Here is a 19362-nt window from a genome sequence, read left to right on the forward strand (position 1 = left end):
AGTGACTTTGTCGGGATCCGCAAAGTAGTACCTCCGCCGCCGATGCGCCGCGGTTTCCTCACCCACCCTGACCCCCACCCCGCCTCCTCCGCCGCCAGAGGAGGGGGCAAAAGAAGGACGAGACAATGTAAGTCCACCGGAGAAACTACGAAGTAGGAAAACCGGCCAGACCCGCAGCCGTGGGACGAGCGCTGTTTGTTTGGCGTGAGGGGATTTGTGCTTGCAGCAACGTGTTGGGGGGACACGGAGGGGAGGGGAAGAGGCGCAAACGCCGCGGTGATGCGCCCTTGCACCCGTATCCCTGCGCCGCGGGAGCCGTCGCGGCGGCGGTGGAGGGCGGGCCGGCGGCAAGCGGACGCGGAGAGAGGCGGAGCGGCGGTCCGCCATTGGCCGTCGGGCGGGCAGACGCGCCGGCACGCCGCCGGCCCTGATTGGTCGGCCGGTGGGAAAGGTTAAACCAAAAAATTTTTTACAGCCCCGGTGCGTGTCTGCAGCTCTGAAATTAATTGCGGCCAGGGCGGTCTGTATAGCCCGTCTCCGCTCGCTCCTCGCCGACCCGCGGCTGCGGCTGCTCCTTCCTCCCCCCTGCTCTGCCTTGCTGGGGGAACCAGGCAACATGAAGTAGCTTTTTTTTTTTTTCCTTTTTTTTTTTTTTTTTTTTTGTGTGTGTGTGTGTGTTGGGTTTTTTTTTTTTTTTGGTGTTTGGTTTTTTTTTTTTTACTTCTTTTTTTGTTCGGTTTTCAGAGGGTTTTTTCCCCCTTTTTTATCTTTTTTTTTTTCCCCCCCTCCACTCTGACTCGGTTTGATTTTACCTGATTGGTGATTATTATTACTATTATTTTTTCCCTCCCCGGCGGTTCCTGTCATTGCTACATGACTTGCCAGCGCTTGAGACTGCGGTCCAACTGCGCTGCCGCCGCTGCCGGTGGTGCCGCTGCCACCGCCGCCGCCTCGGCCGCCGCCGCCTCGGCCGCCACCGCCGCCGTCGCCGCCCCGCGCGCTGCTTCCTCGGCCACTGCAACTTTCACCCTCAGACTAGTGTGTGATGTTGGACATGGGAGATAGGAAGGAAGTGAAAATGCTGCCGAAATCCTCCTTTAGCATAAACAGCCTGGTGCCCGAAGCCGTCCAGAGCGACAACAACCACAGCAGCCACAGCCACCACAACAGCCACCACCCCCACCACCATCACCACCACCATCACCACCACCACCACCCGCCGCCGCAGCAGCCCCAGCGAGCCGCCGCGGCCGAGGAGGAGGACGAGGAAAAAGGCCAGCTTCTTCTGCCGCCGCCCGCCGCCGCTGCCTCCGGCGCCCTGGAGGTGGCCAAGGCGGACATGCTGGCGGGCAAAGGCGACGCGGGAGCGGCGTCGGCGACTGCGACGGAGCTAGAGGAGAAGGAGAAGGCGGCGGAGGAGAAGAAGGGGGCGACGGAGGGGGCCAAGGAGGGGGAAAACGGGAAGGAAGGGGAGAAGAAGAACGGCAAGTACGAGAAGCCGCCGTTCAGCTACAACGCGCTCATCATGATGGCCATCCGGCAAAGCCCCGAGAAGCGCCTCACGCTCAATGGCATCTACGAGTTCATCATGAAGAACTTCCCCTATTACCGAGAGAACAAGCAGGGATGGCAGAACTCCATCCGTCACAACCTTTCCCTCAATAAGTGCTTTGTCAAGGTGCCCCGCCACTACGACGACCCGGGCAAAGGGAACTACTGGATGTTAGACCCCTCCAGCGACGACGTCTTCATTGGAGGCACCACCGGCAAGCTCCGCCGGCGCTCAACCACCTCACGGGCCAAGCTGGCCTTCAAGAGGGGCGCCCGGCTCACCTCCACAGGACTGACATTCATGGATAGGGCAGGATCGTTGTACTGGCCTATGTCCCCCTTCCTCTCCCTGCATCACCCCCGGGCCAGCAGCACTTTGAGTTACAATGGGACCACGTCCGCCTACCCCAGCCACCCCATGCCCTACAGCTCAGTGTTGACTCAAAACTCCTTGGGAAACAACCACTCCTTTTCCACGTCCAATGGGTTAAGTGTTGATAGACTAGTCAATGGAGAGATACCTTATGCCACTCATCACCTCACAGCAGCAGCTCTGGCCGCCTCAGTGCCGTGTGGCTTGTCAGTTCCCTGCTCCGGCACCTATTCCCTAAATCCCTGCTCTGTAAACCTCCTAGCAGGACAGACGAGTTACTTTTTCCCCCATGTTCCTCACCCTTCAATGACTTCTCAAAGCAGCACTTCAATGACGGCCAGGGCAGCCTCCTCCTCTACGTCGCCACAGGCGCCCTCCACTCTCCCCTGTGAGTCCTTAAGACCTTCTTTGCCAAGTTTTACAACGGGACTTTCCGGAGGACTTTCTGATTATTTCACACATCAAAATCAGGGGTCTTCTTCAAACCCTTTAATACATTAACATCCATGGGATCAGACTGTAAGTGAACATTTTACACACATTTGCATTGTAAATGATAATTAAAAAAAAAAAAGCAAAACAAAAAAGTCCAGGTATTTTTTATTAAGTCCCCCATTTTTCTGTACGTTTGTTCAGTCTTTAGGGTTGTTTATTATTACACCAAGATGAGGAGTGTCAGCAAGGTGCAATGTGGGGAGATTACATTGTAGACTACAAGGTTTGGAAGACAAAATTATAGTAGAATGTGTATCTAAATAGTGACTGCTTTTGCAATTTTTTATTCAAATACGATTAAGTCTATCACTAAAAGCCGCCAGATTCTCCATGTTTGCAGTATTATAAGTTATCATGGATATGTCGGTGGGTGCAGACCTTGAAAGAAAACAAAACCAGCAAACCACTAAATTTATGAAAACTACCAAAAAAAAAAAAAAAAAGAAAACAAAAGTAATTTGTATTTAAGCAAAATTAATGCTGAAAGATGCCCAAAGCCTACAGTTTGGCCATTTATCCATTTATTATTTTATATTTTTCTTTACAGAACTGCTTTTTATTTTTTGTTGTTGTTGTTTCTTTCTTTCTTTTGTTTGTTTGTTTACTTTTAGACCAAAGATTGGGTTTTAGAAAATGCACTCAGTGTACGGAGTAATTTAAAAAAACAGCAACGTTATTTCATTTTGCAGCACTGCCCATTCAAATGACTCAGAAGGGGACAAAATTAATGATTGCCTTCAGTTTGTGTTGTGTATATTTTGATGTATGTGGTCACTAACAGGTCACCTTTATTTTTTTTTCTAAATGTAGTGAAATGTTAATACCTATTGTACTTATAGGTAAACCTTGCAAATATGTAACCTGTGTTGCGCAAATGCCGCATAAATTTGAGTGATTGTTAATGTCGTCTTAAAACTTCTTGATTGTGATACTGTGGTCATATGCCCGTGTTTGTCACTTACAAAAAATGTTTACTATGAACACACAGAAATAAAAAAAATAGGCTAAATTCATATATACTTGATAGTTTTTTTGTCTCATTTATGAAGTAAAATTAATATGACAGAGGCTTTAAAGTTACAGGGAGATCAGAGTGCTGTTTATTACAGCAGTCCACCATTTTTCATATTCTTCACCCTTCCCCCCGCCTCCCCAGACCCTGATCATACTGTCTTTAATAGTACTATTTTAAAATGTAAAGAGTCAGGGTATTTAATTCAACACCATGGCCACTATTGTGATGTCTGTTTTGGGGCATAAATCTTATCAAGTCTGCTTTAAAATTGTTAGTACGTAGTAGGATGTGTTAATAAAAGCTCTGAAATACATTGGAGATGCTTAAAATTGCATACGTATATACATACCTGTATATATATATATGCATACATATAAAATTTAAGTATACATATATATGCACACAGGAAAAAAAACAAGGTGCATTATTAGATAGATACGTGTCGTTCTTGCAATCTCTGAAATGCATTCAAAGAGATATTCTGAAAGAAATTACTTTCAACTCCGTGATAACTGGAGATATATTGTGAATGTGGGTATGTGTATATACATACGTATATTAGCTTTCATATAATCATTTGGTCAAATTCAGAAAGCTATGATATGTATGTGTATAAAATGGAATCCTTATTTTAAAGGAACACTGTTCCGGAAGTATCTCTAATAGATGTATTTATATACTTTTAATGCTGCAAACACTTTGGCTTAAATATTGTGAAGGTAGCGATGGTTTTTTTCATCTGGGAGCTTTGTGCTGTGCCACTTCGGCCCTGTCCGGGAAGGACATGAGCAGGACTGGGGTGAAGTTGCAGAGGGTTGCGTTCCGGGGAGGCAGGGAGCTGCAGAGGTCACGTGATGTATGCCGATGTTTAAACGGTTTAGGGTTAAAATAAGAAAACATTTTTTAAAAGGAAAAAAAAAAAAAAAAAGATGGTGGTGGTGGTGGCAAGACAACCAACAACCCCAAACCTGCATGGATGCACTTAAATGTAAAGTTTTGAGACGTAGCTCTTTTTTCACTCTCTGCCTATGAAAGCGCATGCCAGCTCCGTTGCCCAGAGAATCAACCCATTAGTTTTAAGGGGGGCAATGCTAGAACTAATTTTAAGAAGCGTTTAATCCTACAAAGAATTGGTTTCTTGATGAGTTTAGGGAAGCTTGTAAAAACCGCAACTCTTGAAAATAATTAGAAAACTTGTGCAAAAGGTTTAGGAACTAATTGGATCCCGCGGTGAGTCCGCAGAGGACAAGTTGTTCATTTGTTAGACTACGTTTGCGTAGTCTAAACTGGGCTCTGCTACAGTGCAATAAGCTGGCGACTGCTCACAATAGGCCCAGTGAAAAATAATCTCCGAGTCGGAGATGTTATCGCAAACACTTTAAAGAACTGATCTTAGAAAGACAGAAAAAAGGAAGAAAAAGAAAATGCGGAAGGGGGGAGAGGAAGGAGGGGGGCGGCTGGAGGGAGGTTGAGGGTGTGTGTGAATAAAGAAACACTAGCCTATCTGAATTCTTGAAACCAGAATATTTGTCATAATGAAAGAATAAGGGGAGGGACAGGAGATCTTCCAAATAAAAGTAATAAATAAACATATGCAAGCACGAAAAAGAAAGGAGTGAAAGGTTATGGGTGAGAGATGGAACAATTCAGCCCTATGTGGTGGAGGAGAGAAATCTCTGATACTCTTGGCTTTCATTCTCACTTCTGCATTTCAAAATTAATCGTCACTATAAGAAAATGGTGGCATTGTTTAGTGATGAAGAGATGATACGACCACTTGGAAGCCGTTGTCCCCTCCACCCCCCGCAATTCTTCACCCTATTGTCTTTAGAAAAAGTGATAGCAAAAAAATCCCTAAACAACAAACCAACCTAAAACCAAAGCTCCTTCGCAATAAACCTATAGGAAATAATTAAACGAACTAGGTGTGATTTAAACTCCTGAAACCTTGCGACCCCGTTCTGTATATTTTTGCCTAAGCAAATTGAAAGAATGGCATCTGATGCAGCTGACAAGGGAAATAATTTATTATTTACCACTTGCAATTGGTTTTACACCGTGGGAAATCCAATAGCACGCACTTAAAAGTATTTTTTGGTTCACGATGTAAAAAAAAAATCCACTGACAATGTACTAAAGGGAGGAAAAAGATATATCAGGTTGGAAGGAAGCACAATCTTGCCATGTCAGAGTTTGGGGCTGGCATTAATTAGATAAGCGTGATGCATAATAATTCCTGAAAAGGGTAACCCTGATGCATGCCTCTCTAGACTTCATTTAAGCAAGCACTCCCTCTCTATGTTCTCCTTGAGGTTTAGTGTAGCAAAGTGCTGCCTAAGCAGTTCAGGTGCCACAGACTTATCCCTTTTTCTCTTACACTGGGGAAAGGGATGGTTATTGAGCTGATTTCCATACACATATTATCAGCAAGGTGACTGTCATTGTAAAGAAAAAAACAGAAACACCTCTAAAGTTGTCGTGGATTGCAGCAGGACTGCTAAGGCCCCAAACATGCCTTTACCTTTGCTTGCTCCACAGTCAGAGAAACCCTTTTGTTTGCTGAGGCTATCCTGTGCACAGGCTTGCTCGGTACTGAATGTGAGGTAGGCAATTTGGTTGTTGTTCTGTTTTTATTATTTGATTTTTTGCTTGTTGTTTGTGTGTTTGTTTGGTTTTTTTTTTTCCTGTTTTAATTTGTTTTGGTTTGTTTTTAAGAAGCAAGAACTCTGATATTTGTTTCCATTGTGATTTGTATGTCAAACTCTCAAAGCTAAGATTTTAGGATTTTTTATTTTAAACATACACATTTCTAGAATGTTGCAGTGTCTTAACGTCGTTTCTTTAGTGTTTCCAAATTTAGAATGTTTATGGGGCACGAGTGGCTTTTATGGAATTAAGAAGCTGTTGTTATATTCCTAGCTGGTGTTTGAGGTGATTAACTTTGCTCGCATAAATGATGGAAGAAATTTGCTCATCAAGAAACCTGCAATTGCAATTTTAAGATTGCTTTCATGAACATATTTGAGGGTAATAAGTGTAACTGGAAACCACGATACGAGATTTGGTCAACCAATCTTGCAATTATTTGAGATACTTCTCTTTTATTTCAGCAAAAGGTCATCCATTATGTGGAATATATTCTCATGAAGGGGCTTAAAAGAAAGTGAATAATAATATATTTTGCCTTAAATGGCACAAAATACTGTTTTGGGGGAGCGATATATTTTTTTAATTTGGTACTTGGGAAAAAATAGTTTAACCAGAACGTCATTTTGCTCTTTATAACTTCTTATGATGACTATTAAGATTTATGTCAGAAATTATGATTCAGGTACACACCCCCTCACCGCTTTTGTTAATACGAGGTCTCAATCACCATGTATTCACTATTCACTCAAGCAAAACTCTTACTGAACTCCAATTACGTTTTGACTGAATCACATAAGATTTTTTCTTAAGAAAGAACATTGAGCGAGGTTCATTGTTTTAGTTGTTCGTAATTTCTTTTAGGTTAGGGCGGAATGGGGGGACAACAAAAAAACGGCAACCCAACCCCCCTAAAAAACGAACAAACAAAGCACTCTGCCTATATATAGTCACTGCTATGTACTTAATGGTATAGCATGAATAATACACGCACCCAAGATATAAATGCTCATGCACTACTACAAATTGAACAAACGGCAATAAATACGTATGTGTACACATAGACACACAGAGAGCCCTACAGAGGTGTCTATCCGTGCGGTAGAGTCTGTAGAAGCTTCTCGGCGGTTTTGTGTATTTGAATTTTCTTGTTTTGAATACCGCCCCCCCCCCCCCCCCCCCCCCCCCCCCCCCATCCGCCCCATGATGAAGATGTCTGGGTAAATGGGTCAAAAAGTGGTGGAGAACTGGGTTAGAAAGAGGTGAAGGTGAAGATCATTAGAGGTTTTAGGGCTGGCTGTGGTTGTTTTGCTGGGTTTGTGTGACTGTGCCCAGAGGGCGGAGTTCCTGCACATTCCTACCTCACCGGAGAACCTGCCCTCAACTCCACTGCAGCTACTCCAGAGAGATGGGACCCTCCAGAAGAAACCTGCCCAGCAATCCCAGCAAGCCTTCCCGCCAGAAGGGTAGGTGCACTTCAAGAAAACCTTCCCTACTTTTCTCAACAGGCGGATCCATGTGATACGAATGAAGAGATGACAGACTTCTGTCTAACCGTACTGTTCCCCCATGCCCCCTAATAAGCAGATCGCCCGTGCAACTGAAGCACAGTTTCAAAGCACCAGTTACACCAAAACTGCGTGTGTGTAATGTTAGGCTTTTTTGCCCCCCCCCCCCCCCCCCCGCTTTTTTTTTTTTTCCCTTCTTCTTTTCTTTCCTTTTTGTCGGCTGTTTCCTCCCCCGGCCTCCCCCCTCTCCTTCGGGCTCTTTCGTTTCAATCGGTAAGTTGGAAGTTTCTTCGCACGTTTAGTGAAGAAAATATGTAGATTTTAAAGCCCGTTTCGTTATCGTGGTCTTTGTTTGCTTCTTTGCCACTAACGACAGAGAAAGTCACACGGGCGCAATGCTGTGTTTGCCTTTTTTAAGATGCAAGGAGAACCTGCTTCTACCTGCACGATGGCACTTGAGAATGGGAGTCTTCCACCGGCACAGGGTGAGTGTAGATTTTATTCCTCTTTTACATTCAGGGATCAAGCATTTACACTCGTGATTTTGTGTCCGCTGGTATCAGGATGGGAGGGAGAGCGATTTCGGCAGACCCCCTGAGCACGCCGTGCCTTTTTGGCCATGGTTGAGCATAGAAACGTTATGGAGACTAGGCAAAATGCTCCGCCATCACCATTCCAGGATGAAATTTGCTCCTTGTTTCATCTCAGCTGTGAGGGGGACGGTTTTATTATGGCGGGTATAGGCAGATTCTGTAGTGAATTGATTTTAAAAATCCTGAGCCGGTGGTTTAATAAAAAGCCATGGGTTCTCGTGCCTTTCGGGGGTTGCATAAGCAGTGTTAATATCCCTAGAGTCTCAGAAAAGTGACTAAATGCCAAAAATTCTGGGGGAGCTAGAAGGGAGACCTTGTACAAAGCGGTACATCTAAAACTGAGTTGAGTTCTCCTTTGAGTGCCCCAATAGAGCAAATACCGTCTTACAACCGCCAACCCGACAACGGGCAACGTTTACGGGAGAGCTTCAGGCACTCCCTTTGTCTTCCCGCTCCACGGATTCTGTGACTACGTTTTGGATATATGGAGATTTAGGTGCCGCACATTGAAACATCGGCTTAGGGGCCAAAGTTTAAACCACTGATTTGCTCAGTTTGCTCATGCTGGCAGGCGGGAGCAGGCGTCCGGTTGCGTGAGCAAGACCCGAGACGGGGCCCTCTGCGGACAGGCTTCTTTTCGTTCACTGACCTGAAGTGGCGGAAAGAGTGGATCCACCCGTTGGATGACTTTAAGCCCCTATTACCGATATTTGTGACCTCGTGAAAATAATTAATTTTTCTAATATACAGCAGATTAAGTTTTCCGTGACACCGTGAGCCTAGAGGCAGCGGTACCGAGCGGCTGTCTCCTTCGCACCGCAGGAAACGGCACCGGTGCACGGGGAGGCCCCCGCTCACACGCACAGCACACGCCGGCGTTAACTTCTGACGGAACCGGCGGCGTGTCGTCTGCCCACAGATGGGGCAGGGCTGTCCCGTAGGTCCCGCGAGGCACGAGCGGAGCTCCGCACCCCTGCGCTGCAGAGCGCGGCACCCACCCCCGCGCGTCCCCGTGAGAGAAGAGCCCCGACACTGCCAGACCCTCCGGCAGCCCCAAGCCCAGCGCATAGCCGCCTTGCCGGGACTCGCGTGTCCGCGGGGCGAGGCGGGAGCCGGGACGGCGGGCGGGGCGCAGGCGGCGGCGACTCAGTGCCGCGGCTGGGGGCGCTCTTGCCTCGCGGGAGAGCCGCCCCCGGGCTTCGCGGGGCACTGTCCGCTCACCGCCCGCTACCACCGCTTCGGACGTCCCTGTGTACTTGGGGCCTCTTTCACCTCTCGGCGGTCACCTGCCAGCCGGTAAAACTGCGATGTGCAGGCGAGATGAGGCGGTTTTATTTTGGACGGCTTGAGCCCATGTCTATTCCCTCCCCTTTAGAAAGAAGGAAAATCTTGACTTGTCCTCCGTGCAGACTTCAGTTTGCATCTTGGCATCTGCCAAGAGACACATGCTGTCGTAGGGGAAGGCATTTAAAGTCCTCTTCCAGTGAACTGGCCTAGGATGCTCCGATCCAGGAACGCTGTTGCAGAAGTCATCTCCCTCTCCACTGGGGCAAAATGAACCTCTCGAAAAAGGCAAACAAAACCCAAGGAAGTAAATCGGCAAAATAAATAATCAAAGCATTTACCAGCAACTCCCTCCCCCCTTTCTTAATTCTTTATAACAGAATACAGTATCAGGCTAGCGAATTATACTTAAAGTGAGCGGATTTTCTGCTCTCAATCGGGAAAATTAATGCAAAGTCCATTTCAAAGAATTATATCTAGGGAGTCCTCCGAGTGTATTTGGGGTTATCCGTGATTTGAGAGGAAAGACTAAACGAGAAGGAGTCTGAGAAAAGCCTGCCATTGTCACACTACCCTAAGATGAGTAAAGCATCCCTGTAAAGTTAGCAGCAAAGAACTGCTTAACCTAAGACCGAGAGGTGAAAACTCTTCTTACCCGAGCTGCCTGGCCAGGCAGACTGAGTTTCCAGCTACAAAGGCGGCACGAAGCCTAGGCTCTCTTGGGGTGGTGTTTTTGGTGTGGGTTTTTTTTTTGTTTGTTTGTATGTTTTTTCCCCTCAAAGGGGAATTCAGAGCGCATATTTCACAGGTACATCTTTTACAGTGGGGTAGGAATACGTGAAAGGAACCCTTCCCCTCCGGGGCGCTCCCGAGTTGGCGGCGCTCGTGGCCACTCTCCCGTGACGGTGGCAGAGGGATGGGGGCTGCAGCGGCAGGTTTGCGGAGAACATCTCACCGAGCTTTCCCTTAATATGATCCTCCAAGTTAAAGTTTTCACCCTGCGCTGCTCGTTATTGGAAGGAGAAGAACTCGCAGACCTCTCATTGCTCCACCACCCACCCCATGCCTGGTTTTCACTCAGAAATGATCTTACTGCAAATATTTAAAGATTAGCTAGTCTGCTAAAAATCATATCCAAGAGGAGACAAGTATCTGCCAAAGAATCTGGATACAGTCTGAATGTAGAGTGAAAACAGAGAAAGCTTTCCTCAGCATTGGAAGACAGTTTTTAAAAAAAGAGAGAGAGAAAGAAAACAAAAAAATGCTTTCTCATAAAAATAAGCAAACCCTCGTCGTAAAGCACTGCGTGTCCCAAGAGGCTGCAATTCTTTTGAGAATTAAATATGGGTAATAGTTACCAAACAGTTACCAAACTGTTCTTTTGAAGCAAAAATCTTTGTGATACTAGCCTAGAATTTACATTTTCACTCTTCTTATGCTGTGGGCACACTCAAACACCCTCGCATCCCCACGCCAGTCTGTTTTCAAACTCCTCCGACGTTTTCACTAGACACTAAAAGAAATAAAGCTGAGACAGATTATTAGAGCAGTCTGTGCAGGGAAATGGTTTAACGAATCACACAATCATTTATATATATGTATATATGTGTATATATATAATGTCATGGGTCATAGGTAAATTTAAACCACACTAGTAATAAGCAAAGTTCTTTTTAGGTTCCTGAATTGCACTTCTGATGGCATGTACATTTGAAGGAGAGAATCACAGTGGCACAGAATGGCAAGGATATTTTTATTAGCACATAGTATACACACACTCACATGGGTCTATGAGAAAACAGACTAGATTTATGCGAATAAAAATTGCATTGTTTTACGAATCAATCCCCCCCCCCTCCTCTCTATATATGTTCACGCGTGTGTATATATGCATGTATATATTTGCCTGGTCTTTTCTGAATATGAAAATGTCCTCTATCATTCATCAGAAAAGACAGCCCTGTATGTTCTTTTTCTTGCTTGCTTATTTATTCTGTTTGAAAACAGTTGTTTGTTTTACTGGGAAGTGTAAGCTGCCTTTAGTTGTGTCATCATTATAATTTGCATTTAGAAAGAAGGCAAGTATTTATTAACTCTATTTTTATTATTAAAACAGTGAAGGTAAAAGTACTAATAATTAGACACCAATCTCTGGTTGCAGGTTGGAACAGCAAAATCGATTGTCTCTTCATCAATAAGACAAGCCTTGAGTAGCTTGCTATTGATTAGTATGTTTATTTATGCAGAACTTCAGGTATTTGCTTACATATTTCAGGTTCTTTGTCTACTAATTATTATACCATATTGGTTTGAAAGAAAGAGCTTAGAACGGGAAACATACTTGACAGATCCATTCTTAGCTAACCTGATAGTGGATTATTGCAATCCAGTAAGTTTAACAAATTACTTATACGTGCTTGCCTTTCGAGCAATTAGGAAACTGTTTCAGATTAAAATCCCTTGTTGCATTCGGGGTTGGTTCATTTAAATAAAAGGACATTCTGTTTAGATATTTTTTTCCAAATGAAAAGTGATTTTCTGGATCCGCAGAGGCTGAGCAGCAGCCGACCTATGGCTTCGCCTTCCGGGCCCTTGGTTTCTTTTGTAAGTGTAAAACATCTTCCCAGCAATAGAGTGGCCCCTGGGGTTTCTTCGTAGATGGAATTTAAGAATCGGGGGTAATCTGAATAGAGAAATCAGGAATCGGTATATTTAAATAAAATAGAAGGGTCGGCATTCAAGTATCGGAGGGTTCCAAAGCAGGCAATAGTTCAAGTTTCTTTTTGGCTTTGTGATTTTATCTATTCAAAAGAAATTGCCCCAGCAGCTTTGCTAAACGGTCTTGTTTTCAGCCATCCCCTTCTAAACCGCTGACATTTTGATATATATTTTACATCATATACCCCCCCCCACCCCCCACCCCGCCCCGACACTGGCACTTTCTTTTGCCACCGTTTCGAGGAGGGGTCTGCTTTATCAATATTTTATCTTCTCCGCTTCTACCGTGCTAGCAGAGGCGCCTCGGCGGCAGAGAGCTGGCTCAGACCAGGGTCAATGGAAGGCAGGGCTGCGAAGCCCAGGTGCGGGCAGAGCAGCCCCCTTCCCCAGGGCCCATGCCGACCCGCGCCGCCTGAGCTACTCAGGGCGCAGCTCCACCGGCTTCCCAGAGCGCAGAACCACCATCTGCCCGGGGCGCAACTCCACAGGCCGCCCAGGGGGCAGAATTACGGGGGCATTTGCTACCGGCTGCCCCCGGAGCGGCGCCGCGGGAGCCCGAGCTACAGGTTGGGAAGAGGGAGCAGGACCCGTGTGCGATGCTGAGCAAGTGCCAAGCCCTTCTTCGCGACTAGGAGCGCTCTTCATTTCTTCCTCGTCTTATGCTTTCAGCAGGTTTTGCCGTGTAGGGGGGAGGGGGAGATTTTTTTTTTTTACCTCTAGCAACTGCTGCTTTACAACCTGTAGAGATAAGACGGTCTCGCATCAGATGATCACAGAGATAAGTAATCTCTCCCCTCGGCCCGTGGTGTAGCTGGCCTTAAGCGCTTGAATCTTAGAGCGCTAAGTCTTTCCTGTGAATGAACGAGAAAACACTCGACAGGTCGTGAATAATCGTTTTAATGAGTGTGTAAAAGCGTGCGACGGGGTGCACGGAGCTGTCGGGTTAAACAAACAACTTGTATCCTGACGAAATCCGATTGTTAAAGTGCAAAGTGGTGTCAGTCCAATTTCCATCCCAGTTCTAAAACCCGCAGATCTAAGTCGCGGGAGTCCAATTTTCCCCATTAAGAAAAATAGCAATATTTTCTGAACGTAAGTGCGATCGTCTCTAATGTTAGCCTTTGACGAAGACGACCAGTTGCATATCCTCAAAACGCCAAAGTTCTTAATGTTAAAAAAAAAAAAAGTTTTAAAATGTGTATTTGACACTTTCATAGATATTATAAGATAGGTGCAGTCAATATTTCACTTTTTTTTTTTTTCTGTGTTCTCCCCTCCTATTTTTTTTTCACAGATCACTGGAGGCAAACATCGAATTAATTGGATCTCACTGACTGAGGTTGGTAACTTCATATTGAACTAAGGTTATCTCTGCCATAGTGTGCAGGTGTTTACAAGATATTTCAGGCGCTTCAGAAAAGGCGAATCCACAGAACACGTATAATAAAATCAAAAGGAGGTTACAGTTTTGTATACTCCAAATCCAAGTTATTGGGGAGGTAATACTTCATGGTCTGTAACTATCTATTCAGAGACTATAAACTCCGCAGAAAAATCTTAACCTTTTTTTTCTCTGTGTGTTTTTGTTTTGATTTTTGGTGGTGCTGGATTTTTTTGTTCGTTTGTGCTTTGCCTTTTTAAAAAATATTATTATTTTATTATTTTTAAGAAAGGCTGCAATCAGAATAGCCAGGTCCTTTTCTTTTATAACTGAGAGAGCCTTACGGTAGTAATAATGCGTATCATTAATGTTTATTGTTACTAGAGGCCTCCAGATAGACTACTCGTTTCTTTATCTCTGTGAAAAAGTATTTTTAAAATGAGTCCTCCCTTTCTTTGAAGATACTATTCTGGCAATGCGAGGCAAGGTAACCTCAGCTGGAACCCAAATCTTTAAAAAATTTCTTCATAGCACGGTTCCATTTTACACTCAGATTAAAAAAAAAACCAAAAAAACATGACAATGGAAAATAAAAAAGCATGCCAAATTGTACTGATAGGCTATAGAAATAATGAGAATCCAATGTAGGTTCCAGTGATATGAATGGGAAATTTACTTTTGATACTGGTGGAAGCCGAATCTGGCCATTCATGAACGGGAGTATCCAGATGGCTTTGGTCTCAAGCCTATCTCCAGTATTTGTAGCATTTGGAGTTTAAACAGAAGTTTTTTCACAGAGGCAATTTTGTGTTGTGCTTTAGGAACGATGTAAACATTCGCAATGAATGTCGCTCAGTTTCGTGTCTCCCATCAAGGCAGAATCGCCTTTACTTACTTCCCTATGAAATCGGCATTAGAAAGAAAAGAGGGAGAGAAGAGAGGGAGAGATGTGGGGGAAAAAAAAAAAAAAAAAGATAACAGCCCCACTGGATTTCGTAGCGGATCTATAACTAATGAGCCATACGATCACATAACAGTATTTAACAAGCATCTGACAAATGTTCCGAGCATTTTCAAACATGGCTTTGTTCAGACTATATGGCTTGGAACACATCGTTGCCCAAACCAGTCTGAACGCTGAAGACTCTGAAAACCGAAATGCTGACTATTCCCGCTGAGTTGGGGAGCTTTTCCTTAGCTCCCTGTCGGCGGAAAAGGGATGTAGGCTCAGCCTTACGGAGAAAAGCTAGAAGAGAATGAAAGACAAAGCGCAAGGACATGTGCCTTGCAAGCACAACAAGGACAGAAGGCTGCATCCTGAGAGCTGGGAAACAATTCTCATCCCAATGAAAGACTAATGCCCTCCTCCTGCAATTGCAATTTCCTTTCGACAGAAACGTGCGTAAAGTGGGCACGGTGGATAGAGAAGACCTATCAGTTTCCTGCTACAGTTCCTGCTAATAAATAAAGTTCTAAATGTTTAAAACACCCTATCTGTCACATTCACAAGATAGGTACTGTAAATTCCTGTTGCAGATATACAAACAGAGATCTCAGAGGTTGCCTCTGTTTTTGTATCTCTCTCTTAAAAGAAATGCACTATCAAAACATTAATTATATTTGAAAGGGAGCAGAGTATTTGTTTGAGAAAGAATTACATTCTTGAATTTATATTCCACGCAGATCTCTCATCCTGTCTGCTGAGAGGGTTGAACTGTAAATCTGCCTCAAATGATGCACCCCTAAAATGTAGGTAGGTGTGTCACATTAGAGTAGTAGAGAGATGAGAGGTAATCTGTAGGTGCTTTTAGATACCTCTGTGGGATGGGTCGTTAGGGGATGTTGAAATCAACATGAAATTGCAAATCTAACATGTGAAGAACATATACCCTTATTCTTTGACAATGGAAATACAAACACACACAGACATACACGGTTGAACCTAGTTATCTATTAAACACCGTGACTCAAGGAAATTTGGGCTTGAGCTCCTGTAGTGTTTTTTGTTTGATTGAATTTTTTGCTTAGCTTATTTCCCCCCCCCCCCCCCCCCCTTTTTTTTTTTTTGGTTTTAAAAAATGCCACATACACAACGTGCACTTGGCAATAGTTCCAAGCCACCTATCAAGTGAGTAATAAGCAGTAATTTAAAGATTTTAGCTATTTCCTGGTTTTTTTTTTTTGACTAATAAAAGGACTAATCAGATGCTCTCACATCTCCACCCTCCTTCTGAGAAAAACGGTGGTCTGCTGAAACTTTACTGGGACCCCCTGTCCTCATCGTCTCCTTTTTTCCGTTCATCTGCTAACCAGCTACTTAGTATTTCCTAACCCATCCTCACAAGCCGTTAACTATCTCAGCAACATCGTACTTCAGCATTGCAAGTACTTTGTCAGACACTGACAGCCTGACCAGGAAGGTGTCTGGGACGGTTGCGTCACGCCCTGGGAAATTCGTCCCTAAATCAGTGCCCTTTGCTTGGGACCCGGCAAAACCGCGTTAGCACCAGAGCCTGCAGAGATGGGCCCTTTTCTCTGCTTCTGTATTTCGTGAGCCCTGGGAAAGCCAAGCCATGGGACCTGAAGGACGGTCAGAAGGAGCACAGCGGCGGGGGCGGGGGTGGGATGTAGGGGAGGGGGGGCCCCGGGATTTTCTGCCTGCGGCTGTGCCCGGGATGTGTTCTCTCCCTGATTAGGTATCTGGAGGAAGAAGGTGACGTGACAAGAAACGCCTGACAGGCAAAGTGGGGAACTGTCCAGGAAAAGGATCCGTGATGAATGAGGTCTGCGTGATCACGATGCAACGGCAGAACAGGACAGAGTGCTGCCACCAAATGCTGGTTTTTGTTCCCCAGAACCGAAAAGAAAAATGGAGAGGGGGAGGCGATGGCGTTAAGAGGGAGAGATCGAAGAAGTTAGTGACTGTCTGCAATGTAAACACGAGTCCATCATCTCCTCTGGAAAAGGGGAGGCTACGTTTGTCAAACACTGTAGAGCCCAGCGAGAGGCAGGGGCGGCACCGGACCGCTCCGAAATGCTGCCGTGAAATCTGGATCCAAGATGAATCTAAGGCCAGTACTACACAAGTCACATGTCCGAGGTTAAGCCAGCCTCTTTGATAGTTGACCAAAAATCGTAGGGAAGAATATTTGCCCCTGGGTAAGGAATCGCTGGGAGGGGGGAGGGGGGAGAACTCAGGGTGGGAGAAGCGAGAAAGACGGGACGAGATAAACCAAATGACACTAAAACTGCAAACAAGATTTAATTCCTTGGGTAACTTTGTGCAGATCTGTCTTACTCGGCCTTGGCGGGAAAGGCTGCCGCGGCGAGCATGTAACTTCCAGTGTTGTTTTTGACCGTGCACTGTATTGCCATAATGCCAATAAACGCATACAATGCGTCTGACCAGCGGCCAGCAGATGATCCATCTTCTTAGGCTCGGAGTACAGGAGGTCCATCCCCTGCCAGGGCTACGAGGCCGTTCCCTACCTTTGGGTACTTTGGTGCTGTGGGAAAATAAGGGTGGATGGGTGAGGAGCTGTTTGCCCCGGCCGCTGGGTTTTCATTTCTTGGAGGGGCCATTCTCGGTTTGCTTCGTTTCGGCGAGACCAGGATTTCAGGACTTGTAAGTGCAGCGGCCAGAACCACCCTTGACAGAATTTTGCCCCACTTAGCGGCTGCCTATAAAGAGAAGCAGCTCTCCCAGGGATGAATTCGCTGGTGTGAACCATGGTGCATATCGCTCACCCTTCCAGCAAACGCCAGCAGATGGATGCAATTAAACCTCGGCGATCCTTCGCGGCCGGACACTGATACAGCGTGTGAGACGGTTGGCCATTGTGCAGTGCCTATGGTCTAGTACTCACCCCCGGCAGCTGCAATAGGAAGGAGGAAAGAAACGCGGGTACTTCCAGCTTCTCCTTCCCACGGCGAGGGAAGCACAGAAGGACCCCAAAAAGTTCCAAAAGGGCCAGAAAACGAGAAAAAGAAGGAAAACTGAACACGTGTTGGGAGCATTCAGATTTCCGTGTAATATTATAAATAATAATAAAATCCCAGCGAAACAATGGCTCTCTTATGAGGGAAATCTGAGGAGTGTAGTGGGCTAAGTGGAAGCTCTGTTTCCAAGGGAAGGCAGGATTAGTTCACTGAACATAATAGCCAGTGTGTAGGAATTGCAAATGAACAGCACCAGCAGTGCTGGAGTTACCCTTCCTAAACTAATATCGAGATGGCTTCATTGAGATGTGCAAGCAATGTGCAAGCAATAGTCATCTCTTAGCTTTCGAGGGGAATGAAAATTTAAAGAAATACATACAAGCATATATTTTGCCCTAGTTAATCAGTGCAGGAATTTGGGGTAACGCTCCCTACGACCTGTTTTGTGTGCCATAACCCCATCAACAACAACAATAAAACCCCAAACATGCCCGACTCCCGGACAAGCGCGATGTAGGCCTATTCCCTGGCCACAGCTGGCGTGCAGCCGCGCCCTGCTCCGCGCCGCTCTGCTCCGGCGACGGGCGCCCAGCCTTCGCCCTCCCGGAGCTCGTCCCCGAGGAGAAGTAAATCCCGACTGAGCCAATACTTCTACCCTGTCACCAGACATGCAAAGGGGGTAAAGTAATACATTTGATCTCCCGCTGCAGAGAGAGGAGAGCTCCAGGGCTCTTTCAAGCACTTCAGGAATTAATGGGGGAGGGGAAGGGGATCGAAAGGATAGCTGCATTAAAAATGGTAGAATAAAAACATGATATGAAGATATATTTACTGTCAGCTCAGAGCCAAAACATTTATGCTCCCACGCTTTTTTTTTTTTTTTTTTTTTTTTTTTTTTTTTTTTTTTTAAAGCAAATGGGAACTTAAGTGATGCATTTTAATTATTTTAGGAAAATAAACAAGAAGACTCTTTTCCAGAATCTAAATAAATAGCAGAGTGTTCTGTGCTGCTGCTGCCTCTGGCTCGTGATGGCCTCATGTATGCAGCCACTACTGTGAGGTCTGAAAATCTAGCAAGAATAGGGTGTTACTGGCAATTTCTGAAATGAGCTATCCACTATTTGTGGGTTTTTCTGAAGCAAATCATGCTAAGAATTTTCTAACAGTCTGAGAGGTGAAAAGGGGGGCCAATATTTTCCTAAAGCTTCAGCTCAGAATGATGGTACCTAAATCTTGCTATTGTTTCAAGCCTGAGGTGAGGAGTGATTTTCTTTGGTTTTCAAATAGTTATTTCAACTCCTTGAAAATAGTAGGGAAAAGATACATGTTTCCCTGACACAGAAGGGACTAGATGCCTTGCAATTTCTCAGATCAGCTGGATGATTTTTATTTTTTTTTTAATTCCTATGCCCCCCACTCTGCCTGATCAAATCTGTGACAACTTTCTTACTGCATACACTGTGTCTCTAATTTTCAGCATATTGCAGAGAACTTTCTGCAGGAGAATGGCCCTTAGAAGGGCCATTTTTTACTTTTATTTTGGGGATAGGGGAGAAGGGGAATACTCCTTTCACCCAGAAATAGAACCTATTTGAGTGTAGCAAAAAAAGCCCAACCCACGGCCAAATAACAACGGCAACAAAGAAAACCCCACCAAAAAAAAAAAAATGTAGTGAGAACGTAGCAGAAGAGAGTCCCTTTAAGTTCATAGTTAAAGAAAATAATGAAGCAGTGTATAACAGTTGTGGAGAACACTAAATCACACACTCCAGCAGTTACATAGCAGAAAATACTAGTCATAAACTCCTTGTATTAAAGAAAGACAAGCCAACGACGGGTTTCAGTTCTCTATAGGAACA

The 19362-nt window shown here is 45.1% G+C and overlaps 1 protein-coding gene and 1 long non-coding RNA gene across 4 annotated transcripts; both read left to right on the forward strand.

Moving 5' to 3' along the window:
- The first annotated feature begins 705 nt into the window (after positions 1-705).
- On the forward strand, positions 706-3432 carry FOXG1 (forkhead box G1). The gene has a single exon (XM_064148227.1). It carries the CDS (start codon positions 1046-1048, stop codon positions 2423-2425), a length of 1380 nt encoding a protein of 459 aa, XP_064004297.1. The 5' UTR covers positions 706-1045; the 3' UTR covers positions 2426-3432.
- A 1455-nt stretch (positions 3433-4887) lies between these two features.
- LOC135177814 (uncharacterized) lies at positions 4888-17631 on the forward strand. Of its 3 annotated transcripts, none has more exons than XR_010303167.1 (6): positions 4888-6037; positions 7476-7546; positions 8007-8073; positions 13478-13522; positions 15248-15317; positions 16261-17631. It is a non-coding gene; the product is annotated as an uncharacterized LOC135177814 (long non-coding RNA). The 3 variants fall into 3 exon arrangements; XR_010303168.1 differs by lacking the exon at positions 4888-6037 and adding an exon at positions 15675-15692 and having other exon boundaries at positions 6126-7546; XR_010303163.1 differs by lacking the exon at positions 4888-6037 and having other exon boundaries at positions 6139-7546.
- The last annotated feature ends 1731 nt before the right edge of the window (positions 17632-19362 follow it).

Source organism: Pogoniulus pusillus, chromosome 1 (assembly GCF_015220805.1).
Source record: "Pogoniulus pusillus isolate bPogPus1 chromosome 1, bPogPus1.pri, whole genome shotgun sequence".
NCBI classification, from domain to species: Eukaryota; Metazoa; Chordata; class Aves; order Piciformes; family Lybiidae; genus Pogoniulus; species Pogoniulus pusillus.

Excerpts from the sequence above, each read along its gene's own strand:
- FOXG1 (XM_064148227.1), top strand. The coding sequence starts at position 1,046 with ATGTTGGACATGGGAGATAGGAAGGAAGTGAAAATGCTGCCGAAATCC.